The sequence below is a fragment of the Mastomys coucha genome, unplaced genomic scaffold (genome assembly GCF_008632895.1).
Source record: "Mastomys coucha isolate ucsf_1 unplaced genomic scaffold, UCSF_Mcou_1 pScaffold21, whole genome shotgun sequence".
NCBI classification, from domain to species: domain Eukaryota; kingdom Metazoa; phylum Chordata; class Mammalia; order Rodentia; family Muridae; genus Mastomys; species Mastomys coucha.
Genome location: NW_022196904.1, coordinates 88,468,393 through 88,483,282, shown reverse-complemented (window position 1 = coordinate 88,483,282; position 14,890 = coordinate 88,468,393). Strand labels below are relative to the sequence as shown.

At 48.0% G+C, this 14,890-nt stretch overlaps 1 protein-coding gene across 6 annotated transcripts in view; it reads right to left on the bottom strand.

The window, feature by feature from the left end:
* Positions 1–5,614: 5,614 nt before the first annotated feature.
* Arrb1 (arrestin beta 1) overlaps positions 5,615–14,890 on the bottom strand; it is a 74,120-nt gene continuing 64,844 nt past the window's right edge. For all 6 annotated transcript variants that reach the window (XM_031387499.1, XM_031387503.1, XM_031387500.1 and 3 more), the window contains 3 exons: positions 13,640–13,710; positions 12,672–12,723; positions 5,615–11,418 (listed from right to left, as the gene is read on the bottom strand). In XM_031387499.1, coding sequence (XP_031243359.1) covers positions 11,307–11,418; positions 12,672–12,723; positions 13,640–13,710 — 235 coding nt within the window. In that variant the 3' untranslated portion in view covers positions 5,615–11,306. The remainder of the gene's footprint in view (positions 11,419–12,671; positions 12,724–13,639; positions 13,711–14,890) is intronic.

Below are 14,890 nucleotides of genomic sequence, written 5' to 3'. Positions count from 1 at the left end.
CCACATGCGTACTGTAGGATACACATCCCCCCAACACACACACACACACACACACACACACACACACACACACACACACACTAAACAAACAAACAAACAAACAAATAAATAAATAAATAAATGAGATTTTATTTTATGTGTGTGATATTTTACCTGAATATATGTCTTTGTACCAAATCTATGCCTGATGTCCAAAAAGGCCAAAAAGGTGTTGGCTCCCCTGGAACTGTACACACAGATGGTTGTGAACTGCTGTGGAGGTGTCAGGAACTGAACCCAGGACCTTAACGTAACTGCTGACTCATCTCTCCATCCCCTGGTAAAGTTTCTTAAGTTTTTCTAAGAGTTTCTTGGTTTAAAGTCATATATGGCAGGGCTGTAACAGTTGGCAGAGTGCTTGCTGAGCACATTTGAAGCCCTGGGCTCAATCCCCAGAGCCGTAGAAACACAGCAGTGCATGCCTGTGATATCAGCATTCTGCAAGTGAAGCGGAGAGTCTGGAATTCATCTTAGCTCTGTAGAGAGAGGCCAGCCTGAGATCACTGAATCCTGTCTCAAAAAAGATCAATTAAAAACAGAACAAAACAAATTATACATGGATACTGTATTTCCAGTGTCTTTTCCAAATCTACTGAGATAATCACATTTTAACTCAATCTCATGAATTTAAATATCTGTTCTTATTTTCATTTTCTGTCCTGAAATGAAAGGGGGTTTTGGTTGTTGTTGTTGCTGTTGTTGTTGCTGTTGTTGTTGTTGTTGTTGTTATTATTATTATTATCTTGTATTGGGCCATTTCTATGCAGGTATATGAGTGTAGCCTGAGCATACCTTCATACTCCACCACCCTCCCTTTCTCATTGCTTCTTGTTTAATTCTGTTTGTTCAGAACAATGTTTCCTTTCCTTCCTTGTGAATTCCTTTTTGAGTCCTTTAGAGATATTGCTTGATTTCCAAATACCTGCAAATTTCCCAGATATTTTTTTTTACTGTTATTTTCCTGTTTATTCCTGTGGTGATCAGAGAAAATATTTTTATGATATAAATACTTAAGTTTATTAAGAATGTCTATAGACAGAGAAAGTATAAACTATGTATTTAGGAAGAATGCACATGTCTTGTTTGGTAGTAAAATAGTCTACGATGTCTTTTAGGCCAAGTTAGTGGGTATTGTCATGCAGATCTTCCGTGTCCTCATGGTGCCTTCTGCCTCAGTCAGCCACAGAGATGGGGTGTAGGTTCCCACATTCATCTTGTCTGCTCCATCCCTTGTTGCCTCGTGTATATGGACACACAATGATCAGGTGCTTTGCACACTGAGGATTATCGTGTCTTCATAAGTTGATACTTTTTAACCCTTCCTTAACCCTGTTAACACTCCTTGTTCTGAAGTCTACTTTATCAGTTATTAATATTGGCATTAATTATACTTTTATTATTGTTTGCATGGTGGAGCTTTCCCAACCTTTGAGGGACTGTTTTGTTCTCTTTTGTATTGTTTTGAAGTCAGTGTCTTGTGCAGCCCAGGTGGGTCTAGAGCTCACTTCAGAGCTGAAGCTGTCTTGCTGTTACCGCCTCACCGTCCTTCACATATCACCCAGGTGGGGACTCACACCTTTAATCCCAACACACAGAAGCAGGTGTATCTCTGCATTTAAGGCCAGCCTGGTCTACATAGTGAGTTCCAGGATAGTCAGAACTGCATAGTGAGACCCTGTCTTGAAAAGAGATAACTAAAAGAATGTAAATCTTAACATGTCTCTCTGTCTTTGTATTAAAAATGAGTTCCTTTTGGTTTTGTTTGTTTTGTTTTGTGTGAGGGGGGTTGTTTTGTTTTGTTTTGTTTTTCAAGACAGGGTTTCTCTGTGTAGCCCTGGCTGTCCTGGAATTCACTCTGTAGACCAGGCTGGCCTCAAACTCAGAAATCTGCCTGCCTCTGCCTCTCAAGTGCTGGGATTAAAGGCGTGTGCCACCACTGCCTGGCTTAAAACAAGTTTCTTACAGACAGAATTTAGTTAGATGACAAACCCAGTCTGCCAATTTCTGCCTTTCAGTTGTTGTATTTAGTCCATTCTCACTTATTATAGTACTGGTATGACTGGTTTCAGGCCTACCACTTTAAATTTTCTCTTTTTTGTGGTTGTTTTACATTTCCTGCCTTCTTTTGTAACATCTGAATGAATTTTTAGTACATTATCATTTCTACTTTCACTATGGGCTTGGCTCTGTTTTCAGCTGTTGTTTCAGGGATCATGATAAACATACCTTTTCCTGGTTTATTTTGGGGCTTTCATCATTTCAAGTATAATATGTATATTTCCATCTTTCCTATTACATGTATGTATGTGTGTATGTTCCTGCACATACATATGTAGCTGTGCATACACAGCATATTTGTGGTGGCCAGAGGAGAGCATGTAGGGGTGGATTCCCTCCACCCTATGGTTTGCAGATCAAACTTGGGTCATCAGAATCGGTGGTAGCACCTGTCCCTACTGAGCCATCTCGACAGCCTTCACATGCAGAAGATGTGTGAACAGACAAGTCTCTTTCTCTTTCCCCACCAACCTTACATGGTGGATGTCTAATGGAGTCCAACTACCTGTCAGTTCTGACAGATCTGTCAGTGAGACAGTCTTCTTTCACCTGCCATCAGAGCGTTAGCGGCCATTGTTTCCTCAAATATTTTTTGTCTGCACCAATGTCTTTCTCCTCTGTTCTGAGGTGACAGGAATACTCCGAAATCACACCCCACACATTGTGACGCACACAGGTCGCCAAGGTTCTGTTAGCTTTAGAACAAAAAATGTATCCCTCCCTTTTCAGAGAGAATAATGCTGTCATCTCAAGTTCAGTAACTTTTTTGTTACCTTCCTTAAGTTCCCTAGCTAGCGAACATCTTACTTGATATATTTTTTAATTCTAAATATTTTGTTATTTCTCCTATAATTTCTGTATCTCTGCTTAGGCCATTTAAATGACAACTGCCATCTCTGATAATAATCACAGCATGTGAGTCTTTACAGAGGTGGCTGGCATCTGATTGTACTTTTTATCTTAAGTGCTGGTCATTGTGTGTGTGTGTGTGTGTGTGTGTGTGTGTGTGTTCAGCGATTTTAGATTGTGTTCTGGATACTGTGAGTGTTACACTGTGTAAACTATGGTCCTGTTATAATTGTCTATGGAATGCTAATGTTGCCAGTGCTGTCTCAACCAATGTCTGGTGAGACAACTCGCGTGTGTAAATGCACCTGCTACTCAAGCCTACTGGCCTCGGTTCGAGCCCCTGTGCTCACATAAGAACAGGTGTGCACATGTGACCCACCACCACTAACCACCCCGCCCTCGGGGATGGGAGTGGGGTTGTTGCTTGCTTGTTTTGTTTCTTGAGACAATGTCTCCCAACAAAGCCAAGGCTGGCCTAGAACTTGCAATGGTGACCAGGCTGGCCTCAAACTTGTAGCAAGCCTCCAGCCTCTGCCTTCTATGTGCTGGGATTACAGGTGTAAATAAGTAATTCCTTACAGGTTTGGGAGATGAAGAGCTGATCTAGCCTCAACGCCAACCTTCACCTTCCTCTTGGTCTGTATCACCAGGCACCTGCAGTAGCAAACTACATTTGCCAGAGTTCCTTGGAAATCAGCTTAGAATTGAGTTCAGCCAAGAACAGGCATTGGCATGAAACCAGAATTCAGGAGGAAAACGGAGGCCAGAGTGTGTCTCCCACTCTCTGGTTCAGGCAGCATCCCAAACAATGGCTGTGTGTGAATCCACTTTCCACTTTCATTGTTGTTACAAAATGTTTCAATAGATAACGTGGAATTACAAAATGTTTCAATAGATAACGTGGAAGATTTATTGGCTCACAGTTTCAGATGAGTAACAGGAGACTGTAGCAGAGAATGTGTGGCAGTCAGGAGAGAGAGAGAGAGAGAGAGAGAGAGAGAGAGAGAGAGAGAGAGAGAGAGAGAGACTACACAACAGGCTTTCTCCCTCCTTCCTTCCATCTAAGTCCCTAGCCTATGGGATGGTGTCACCTTTGGGGCAGATCTCCCTTTATTAAGCCTGTCTGGAAAAGCCCTCTCAGATGCATCCAGAGATATATTTATTAATCCTGCAGGCCCTTCTTAGCCCAAACAAGCTAACAGTCAAGATTAACATCTGGGCTGGGGCACTGTCTCAGGCAAACAGTGCTTACCAAATAGGCATGAAGACCTGAGTTCAGATCTTCCCCACATATCCATATGGATCAGTGGTGCACCTATGATCCAGTGCCTCATTCTGGGAAGGCAGAAACAGGAGGGTCCTTGGGCGTTTGCTGGCCAGTCAACCTAGCCAAATCAGTGAGCTACAGGTCCAGGAGAGTCCCTGCCTCAAAAACATAAGGTAGAAAAGGAATGAGGGAAACACGAGCCATCTACCTGTGGCTTCTAACACTTGTGCACACGAGAATGTGTTGCACATATCACGCACGCACGCACTAAAATAAACACAACACAGAACTTCGGCCATCATAGCCTGAGCTGCTTCGATGTTCTTCCTTCTTGAGATGCTTTATCCTTCCAAGTCCCCGTTCTTCAGCTGGAGCAGTCCCACCCACCCCCTCTCCCAGGCCCTCACACCCCACTTTCCCTTTCATCTCCAACATTTTAATATCAAATTTCCTGGGGCTGGAGAGGTGACTCAAGGTTAAGAGCTCAGGCTGCTCTTGCAGAAGACCAGGGGTTCAGATCCCAGCACCCACATAATAGCTCACAGCCATCTCTAACTCCAGTTCCAGGGCACCTGTAGCCCCCTTCCTGACATCCTTGAACACCAGGCATGCACATGATGGCAAAACACTCCTAAACATAAAATAAAATAGATTTAAACAACAACAAAAAAAGATGAAATGCCCATGTTTTCCTCCCACCCTGCCTTGTCTATAAGAGAAAGGTGGGACAATCTACCTATGGCTACCCAGGAGGGCAAAGCTTCAACACAAGTTGGCACAATTTTTATAGGAATATAAAAAATAAATCTCCATCACATAATCAACTTTATAAAATTTGATCATATTCATGGGCCTCTCTTTTTTTTTAAACAGTCTCACTATGTAGCCCAGGCAGACCCAGAACTTACTATGTAGATCAGGTTGGCCTAAAACTCAAAGATCTGCCTGTCTGTCTCAGAGAGCTGGGATTAAGGGGGTGCACCACCTTGCCTAGCACACCTCCTCTTTTTATTGAAAATGAAAAGGATGTTGGCTGCTCCTTTAGCCCAGGAGCAGGTAAAACTTGGGGAACTGAAATCGTTTCAACAAGACCTGGAAGAGCATGTAACATGGGCAGAACCAGAATCAGGGCCAGGCTAAAGCTGAGGGGACAGTAACAGGCAGAGACTTCAACTCACAAGCAAAGCAGGGCTCAAGGAATCCAGCCAGTTTTCGAGAGATCAAAGGCCGGGCAGCTTCCCGCCCCCTTGCCCGCCCCCAAGGCCACAAAGCTAGACAGTAGAAAGATAGAACAGAGAAATCCTCAGGGAATCTTCAGGAGGGCGGGCACAGCTGAGGCACAAAACCCACTTCTGCTTCTCGTTGGGACGAGTGAGACAAGAAATGAAAACACAGCCAGTGTCCTCCATCACAAAAGGCCTTTAATGGCCTCTCGTTCAAGGTTCTTTTGCTCATTTGTCCTGTTACAGCTGAATAAACTATAATGACTTCACGGGACAAGGGCAGCCACAGGTACGACAGGTTGACCTGGATGTGATCCAGGAATGAATGTGCCACACAAATCATCACTTCACAGAGGGTCACAGGCCTGAGGCCGCCCCAGCCACCCCTCAACACCATACCCAGGACACACATCAACTCCTACCAGTCGGAAAAGGCAGGCCCGCAGCAGCTGTGACTGGACCTGACACTGAGCAGAGATACCCTCAGAAGACAGGATATCCTGCACTGTCATTTTGTTGTGGGCTACGTGGGTCAGCAACCCAAGCCAAGACACTATCCCTCACGTAGGCTGCTGCTTCATCTGGCCTCTCTTCTTACACACCACCCTCATATCCCTTTTCAGTAGTCCCTGTGGGGTGGGTGGGCAGAGCCTGGTACTTGCCCTTTACACTTGGGGAACCTGAGGTCAAGGGGGTCGCCTAAGCCACACTTGGACTGAATAAAACATCAGTTGGCATTCTTTCCCCCCATGCCATGTGGTTAATAATGCCCTGAGCTTCAGTTCCTCACCTAGAATGCCCTAGGAGGTGAGTCCAGGCAGGACTTTTTGCCAAAGGCTAGCCCAAGTCTTACCAGTGAGCTGTCCTGCAAGTGAATTCCCTTGACCCTGCAGGCCAGCAGAGAGAGAAGCTGGTGGACTGCAGAAGGGGGACCAGCCTCTCTTTGGGCACAAAAGCCTGCTGTTGTGCACATGGGCTTCTACAGGTGTAGGAGTGGAATCCTAGGAGACTCACTAGAGAAAGACTTGCTTAAAATGTCTCTGAGGAATCCTGCCTCATAAAAAAGTCCTCCCTGGTGGTGCATCTCGTACATGACCCAGGCTCCCCACCCCTTGGCCGTGCATAAGGGAGCCAGCCCTGAGTCCCCTTTGCCCTAAGACATTGGGCCTGGCTCCTCACTCCACGGCCCCCACGAGCTATCAGCACTAAGCCCCTACTACCTTCACCGAGCAGCAGGCCCAGCCCACATCAAACTCATTCCCAAGGTACAGGGCAGGTCAATTAGAAAGCCAGTATATGTGTGTTCTAATGCTTGGACTGGATGAGCTGAGTCCCATCAAGTATCTCTGTGTCAGGATGCTGGGGTCACCCCAACACACAAAAACCAAGAGAGAATGAACCTGTGCTTGCTGGTCTAAGATCAAACCACAAAATGGTGGTTTGAAGTTATTCTTCAAAGAGTTTAAAAGTGAAACCTCAATAGACAAGAGAGTTAAAAGCAGTTACTCTGGAGAAAGTAGGGATGAGGGGAGGGCTGGAGGCTCGCCCTCCTCCCCCATTTCCTCAGTTTCCCCTGGCGGCAGCCCCCAGGGAGGCTGTGTGGAGCACTGAGAAGTGTACCTGGTCTGCAGACAGTGGGTCTCAGGGACCTGTGCTTCAACTTTGACCTCCCTTTGGGGGTAACAAGTTGGTGATAATGAGGGAGATGTTATGCTAGTGTGCATGGATTGGGGTGGCAGGTGTGGATCTACCCCCATCAGTAGGCTGCTTCAGGCCCAGGGCAGGAGCAGGGCAGAAGTTAGGGAGCTGCCTGGACCAGGCCCAAGACAGGCTGTGTGGATAAAAATCAGAGAAGTCTCATTTGGTCCTTAAGTTTAAAAAGAATAAATATCAGAACAGACACAGGTTTGTGTCCTGGGAGTTAAAGATTGGAGGCCAGCCCTTCATGGAGGGCCGGGAGCCACACAGAGAGGCCTTAGCCATTGGTGGGAAAGAGCTGCCCCGGACATGGAAGCTTCTGAGTGGATCAGCTAGGGTTCAGCTCTCAGAGCAAGAGGTCTCGACATTCCCAAAGGTCTCCAAGGAGCTGTGGTGGTTCTCTTGACCCAGGATGGGACCTTGTACTTAGAAGGGGCAACAGCTATTTCCTCTCACCCTTGGATTTCTTGGATGGTCACAATACTGAGGCAGCTCCTTGACCTGAGATCAGAGCCCAGGTTTCTTGCCTTCTGTGGGCTTCTGGGAGATGAGTGAGTCCAGGCTCAAATGCTCCTCCCTGCCCCCCAATCACTGACAACATCTTTGTCTTCTGTGTCCTGGTTGCTGGGACCCATCCTAGGACAATAGCACCTATACTTCTTCCCCCATGTGGTCATCAAAGCCACAAAGGCTGATTATCATTATGACTGATATGTAACCAGGGACACTGGGACAGAGACTGGCAAACAGAGGGCTCATTCCACAACAAGGTTCCTGTGTGACCTCAAGCCTCATCCCTGCAGTGACTGGATCACAGCCATTCAGTCGGCTGGCCTACAGAGTATTAGCTCCTGGCGCCCGTCTCACTTCAAACCCACAGCAAGCCCTCAAATAAAGCAGACAGAGGCTATTGTTCCAGTTAGGAGGGACTGAGACTTGGTCCCTTTCACTGCATCATATGGGAATCAGGTTGTCAGCCACCCTCCAGGGGAAGCCAGTTGCACTTTGAAGCTAAAATGGCCATGGGGTCCAGCCAAGCAACTCAACTCTTATCTTTCTAGGAGACAGTCTTCTCTTGGCTGGGGTACTGGGCAAGTCCAGTCACCCTCAACTGATGAGCTTTTACCAAAGCATGCTCCTCTTGCCCAGATTAGCATTATCATGTGCCCTTTGGTCTACTGGAAAGTCCCAATGTGGGCTGTTTGGTGGCCCAAGGCCCAGTCTGTCAGCACAAGAAAACCCAATCTCACTCGATGGTGCTGGAACCTCATGAGGCTCCTCCGCCTCCAGTTCCACTCCCAGGTACTGCCTGGCCAGAACACTCCAGAACAAAGAAGAGCCTTATAGAGAAGCTCTGGGTTATGTCATGGGATGAGGGTGGGGCATGATGTCTGCAGCAGACATGAGGCCGAGGCAAGAAAAGAAGCCAAAGAAATACATGAGCCTGTGTATCTCACCCAGTATGGCAGCATACGACTGTGGAGTAGGGACAAATGACACCAAATTCCAGCCCCCTGCAGTGTCATTTCCAAGGTTTGAATTCACCTAGAAGGGACACTGTATTCAAACTCACATCAAGGCACTGTGTGGACTAGCTGTAGCCAGAACTGTCATTGCTGTCTTCTAGCTTTCTCCTGGCCAGGTTTCTATAGACAGGGGTTCTAAGGTAAGATCCATCCTAGTAGTATGCAGCATAAAAGAACAAAGCTGCCATCAAAGGATGGATTGGCTAGACTCCCACTTGATCACTGCCCTCAGGTAGACCTGGCTGAAAAGACAAAGAGCCAGCCTGGGCTCTGATGCTTCCCTGCAGGTAGAAAAACTTTAGTTGATCTGTGGGATAAACCCAGAGGTTGAATGGGGATGCTGAAGTGTGTAGGTAGCTCGAGAAACCAGATTGGGAGACCTTTTTTGCTTGTATCAGATTAAGATGAGGGACAGGAGAGGTTAGCCCAAATGCTAAAGGGTCTGGTATCAGCTCCAAAGGTTTTAATGGAAGCCAGCGGAGGGCACATGTTTGCCTTACACTGTTCAAGATTCTAATCAATTCTCTAGGTGCAAAAGTATCCAGCTAGCTCTGGCAGGAGCTAGATGCCAGGGGAGCCTGCAGTTAGATCCCAAAGCTGGCCAGGCAATGTGGCTGCCCCAAAGGGTCTATTCTAACCTGGGAAGAGGTGCCTTGAGTTGACTGCTTATGAGATTTAGAAGGTTCAGGGCCAGTGGGCCTGGACCACTCAACCAGGAGAAATAATAGCAATCACTGGGCTTGATGGATTAAGAATGGCTGGGATCGAATCTGTACAACAAAGCATACCACCAGCAATGGCAGAGGCATGCCTGCAATCCCAGCACTTGAGACAAGAGGATCAGGAATTCAAAGTCATTCTCAGCTACATAGTGAATTCATGGTTAGCCTAAACTACATGATATGCTGTCTCAAAACCAAACAAAAGCTGTGGTCTCCCTTCTCAGGCAAATATGGAACTAAGAGAAAGGGAACAGAAATCGAGATGAGATCCTCTTGTCCTACTAATCAATATACTTGATAAACCCAAGGTTGTTCCCATACTTCTAATGCAAGACTCCTTACATAGAAGCTCTGGGGTAGAGAAGTTCACAAAGGCTCTGGCCACAACTCGACATCAGAAAAGCTGACTAGGTCCAATAGCAGCCCTGCCTAGGCAGGAAGGTGTGCTCAGTGATCTGCCCTGCCCTGGGTCCTCTGAGGTACCATGAACCTCATCTGAAGGCAGATGGAGAGCAGTTAGCAGCCCCAGCTCCAACTGGAAGATCAGAAGCTCTTTAGAGCCACAAACTTACAGAAACTTGAACAAGAAACTCTTGGAATCATCTGGTCTACCTCGTGGCTTTCCAACTGAGGCCCAAAGAGAGGAAGGAGGGAACTGGCCCAAGGTCACACAACAAGCTAGCATTGAAGACCAAACAAGGATATCTTTGAGCACTTTCTGTTTTACCACTTGTCTGCCCTGTTACTCTGAGATTGACCCCAGTCAAGTCATACTAACACTAGCTGATGGAAACCAGGTACCCATGACTCTGGGTACTAATAGGACCAACTCCTTTAGGAGAGGGGCTGCCTTCCTACTGGGAGTACATCTGTATGGATGCCACCTTCTGGGAATGGGATCCATTAATGGTGGGAATGGTGGCCTCAGCCACCTCTCTCTCTCTCTCTCTCCTAGCTTACAGGGCTAGTCACTGGAGAAGCAGTAGAGGAAGCTGGGAGATGCTGATGGCTCCAGCTGCCTGTGTCCCTCCATCCTTGCTTCTCGTAGGACTATCCACTACAAAAGAGTAGGATGGATGCCCCCCTACCTGGCCTCATCTCTGAAACTCCCCTCAGAAAACATCCTTGTAGCTTTGGCTCACTGCTAGGGACTAGTGTTCGTTAACACCCACTTCCCCCTCTCTGTGCCCACACACAAAAATGCAACAAAGCTATGATGTCTCATCCTATCCTTTGTGACATATGTATGGCTGGATCTGCAGCCTGCCTCAATCTAGGTGTCATCTGGTTAGAAAATCAGTACATTGCTCTTCACTCCTGGGGTCTATGTGCCTCCCCATGAGACACAGGGACATGGACCAAGGATGAGGGAGAAGGGGAGGAGTCTCTGGTGGGCCTGGACCACAAAAAAAAAAAAAAAAAAAAAAAAAAAAAAAAAAAAAAAAAAGCATTGAGAATCTATTCACAGTCCTGCCCTCTTCCATCTTCAATACAGTCATCTTTTAGCTGCCAAAACTGTCACCTACTGGGACTATGGACATCTTCTTGTATGTCTTAAGCCATCTTGCCCACCGCCTCCACATCTTCACACCCATCATCATTGTGCCTTCAGGCCCCACCCTCCCCTTTCTGCTCCCCATCTCAAGCCAAATCCCAAGGCCAGGCAGTGTGGCCTTCCTGGGAATGAGCATGAAAAGGGGGGTGGGCAAGTGATTGCAGAGAGATGGCTGAGGACGTGGTCCTGCTGGCGTGGTGATTTGAGGCCAGTTCTGAGACCAGAGGCTCATCACCGAGACTTGGAAGACCACTGGGGCCCCTTGGTAGAAACTGGAAGAACAAACGGAAGAACCAGAATGGGAAGGAGACGAGAAAGCATCCGAGTGCGAGAGTGAACCTGGAGCTGCCACGTGAGGCTGGCCCCAGTCTATCTGTTGTTGAGGTGCGGAGAGCCGGTGCCATCATCCTCTTCGTCCTTGTCATCCTTCATGCCTTTCAGCCGCTGTCGAGCAAAGTCCTCAAATACAATGTCGTCATCACTAATGGGAGAGACAAGGAAAATGCCGTGCATTTGCAGGGGTAGACAACAGGCAGATCCAGAGGCCTGGCCAGATAATGGAAGGACTCAAGAGAGAACACCACTCTCCAGGGTCTCTGGGATGACCTCAGGCAGAAAGGTGTGCCTCACCGGCCCATCTCCCAATAAACTGCAAAAAGCTTGCCTCTCAACGCATAGGGGCCAGAAAAGTGACCCTATTCCTGGGGGGATGGAGAAGGTAAGTAGAGGGAGCGATGTGGCTCTGCATCGGAATCCCCAAAGAACAAGCCCAAGAAACCCCATTTACCCCTCCAAATCAAACTAACAAGACTGCTTTAGGGAGCATGATGGTTTCAACCAGGAAGTTGGTGCTGGGCTCGAAGGAAGGAAAAGCCCATACAAGCCTTTCTCCTACAAGCCTTTCTCCTGGAAGCTCTAACTCAGATCCCAGGGACCCTAGGTAGGAAAGGGACTTTTGAACGGGGCTGGAAAGGTGGTGAGGATCTATATGAGGATCTACAGAGGGAGGGGGACAGGTGCCTGGTTTAAGATTCCCGGACTAAGGACTGTTTCTTTCCATCTCGTCCCCTATGGCCCAGGGAGAGGCGGACGTCCTTCCCCCATGGAGTTCAGCCAGCTGAATGGGTTTCCTCAGGGCAACATGAAACCTTTGTTTCTCAGATCTTGCCAAAGAATCAAGGAATGGAGGTTTGGGAAGCTGGGGGTGGGGGGGGCGGGGGTAGAAAGCAACCTGGCCCCAGAGGCGATTCAAGCCATTGAACCAGGTCCTCTTCCTCTGGCCATTGTTTGGTGCCCCATGGCCTTCCACCGCAGGGGAATCCGAATCACTTGGTCCTCAGGCCGCAAGAGTGACAGCACCCAGACACCTTCTCCACCCCACAGGTAGCCTCCAACCGGCTTGGTCAGGTAAGAGAGGGGAGCCCCAGAGTCTGAACCAGCCCCGTGTCAGCCAGCTGAGTGGGTGCTGCAGACGGACGGACTGACTGACTGACGAACGTGCAAGGAAGACAGACCCCACCAATGCAGGAGGAAGAGGAACAGGCATGGAGGGTCCTTCAAGTCACATGCAGGCAAGCAGGTTGCTGAAGAGGTGAGCAGAGGTGGCTCTCAGCAGACAGGTTAGACCAGCTGCTCCTCAGAGGTTAATAAACATTTATGCAAATGACCCCTCCACCTCTCCCGCCCCACCTCCAGCCCCACCCCAGACATCACAGGCAGGAAGGTTCAGCTTACTTGGTGTCAAGCTCTATGAGATTGGTGTCTACAGGAGTCTCGCTCTCTGGAACTGAACATACACAAGGCTTGTGAGGCACCCAGGGGTTTGTGGGGTGTGGGATGAGAGGTGAGGGATGGTACAGGAAACATACACACACACACACACACACACACACACACACACACACACAAACGGGGAGGGCAAAGAAGGAAGGTGAGTGGGAAGTCTCCCAGGTCAAAAGCAGACAGAGGGAGAGAGGCATCCATGCCCAATGAAGACTCTGGAGGAAGCAGGTCTCCAACGTGAGACACATTAGTTTCCTGCTTGCCTGAGTTCCATTTACTCTAACTGATCCTCTAACATGATCCTCTTGTCTCACACACTTCCCTCTGCTGGGACTGTAGGCATGTGCTATCATGCAGCCCTAATTTTTTCACACTGTAACCATTGTAGGCAGACTCCACTTGTGAGAGGGACTGTAACATCCCTTGCAACGGAATGTCGACAACCTGTTACCACTTTAAAAACTCAACTAATATGGGGACTGAGACATGGTTCAGCAGTTAAGAGTACTGGGTCTTCTGGTTGTGGGTTCAATTCCCAGCACCCACAGGTGTCTAAGAACCATCTGTAACTCCAGTCCCAGTGGATCTGATGCCCCTCTGGACTCTGAGGGTGCTGTATGTATATACTACACAAGCATACATGCAGGCACAGCACCCATACACATAAAATAAAAATAAATATTTTTAAATAATAATAATCTTTAAAATTAAAATCCACCAATGTGGTTTGTCCTCCACTCCTAGCCTCCCTGTCCCATGGAGAATAGGAGTCAGAGCTCTCTGTCTCCTAGTTGGGTCAAAAGCAAAAGACTAGGAGCTGGGGAAAGAGTGATTCTGGGTTGAAGGCTAGCCCAGAAAGGGTGGTGGGATAACAAGGATGCTGGTAAACCCCACCCCAATGACCCACAGGTCCTACTCACCTTCCCGATGTGGGGGCTCCTCTTTAGGCTTGGGGTGCATTAAGGTAAAAGGCAGTTCCACGGCCACGTCACTGAAACACATACCCAATTCAGAGAGCTCGGAGACAGCCTCAGACTTTAAGACCTGCTGCCCTGTCAGTCTGAGGCCTGGGGAGGTCACAGAGAAGCAACTACATTCCAATTCTGCTACTCTGATCATGCCTCTTCTCCTGTACTTAGAGAGATAGAAGTCCTGCCCACCCATGCCCTTGAAAAAAGAAAAAAAAAAGAAACAGAAACTCCCCTTGCCTTAAGGATTGTTTGAATACCATGGGGTGGGGACCATGCCCACTGGGGACTCACACCATGGTCAGTGGGTAACCATGGGCGCTGCCCATCTCTAATCATCATGGCCCCCTGACACCATCCTTCCCATTTTCACCCAGTCCTACCCACCCACCCCCCTCCACCCACAGGCTTCGGGAACTGGGGTTCATAGCTACCCATGCCAAGTGCAGATTCTCACACCTCCTGTGTGTGCATGTGAGAGGGAGAGAGCTAGTCATCAGCCATTGTTGGTGACCAGGCCTTCCCTGACATTGTCTCTGACAGACAGGTTGAGGGCATGAGAAGGCACTTGCATGACATAGAGTGTACCCAGGACTGTTCCAGGACTTCCTTAGAACAACTCCTGTGATCTTTGCTACAGCCCTATTATTGTGATGTCCTAGGTGAGAACCAAAAGCTTAGGCACTCAGAGATTAGCCTCTTGCCTCAAGCTGCACAGCTATTGGCAGTAAGTGAAGAAAGACTCTGGCTCCATCATCCATCCTCTGAGCCACTGGATGATAAACAGAACTGAGAGACTGATTAAAAGTAGCCCTGAAGGCTCCTCACGGCTAAGGGTGACATATCTTAGCAAAGCCTCTCTAAAATTATGAACGTCTCCAGAAAACACAACAACATCTTACTGGTCATGTTGCCAACTGTGAAGAGGGAATGGACTGGGTGTGATGGGCTGGTATAGCCAGATTCAGTCGGCCTTCAATGAAGCCATACTAGATGTGACTGGAAGGACCTGGGCCTCAGCTTTGCTAGGCTGTGACTAGTAAGGACACCCCATTGTCTCCCTGCTGGGCCTCCAGTGCCCTCCACAAACCTGGCCACAAGTCTGAGTCTGGACTCATAAATGCTTTGTTGCTTGACATGGAACAAGATAGAATTCTCTCCTCTCTTTCTCTCTCTCTCTCTCTCTCTCTCTCTCTCTCTCTC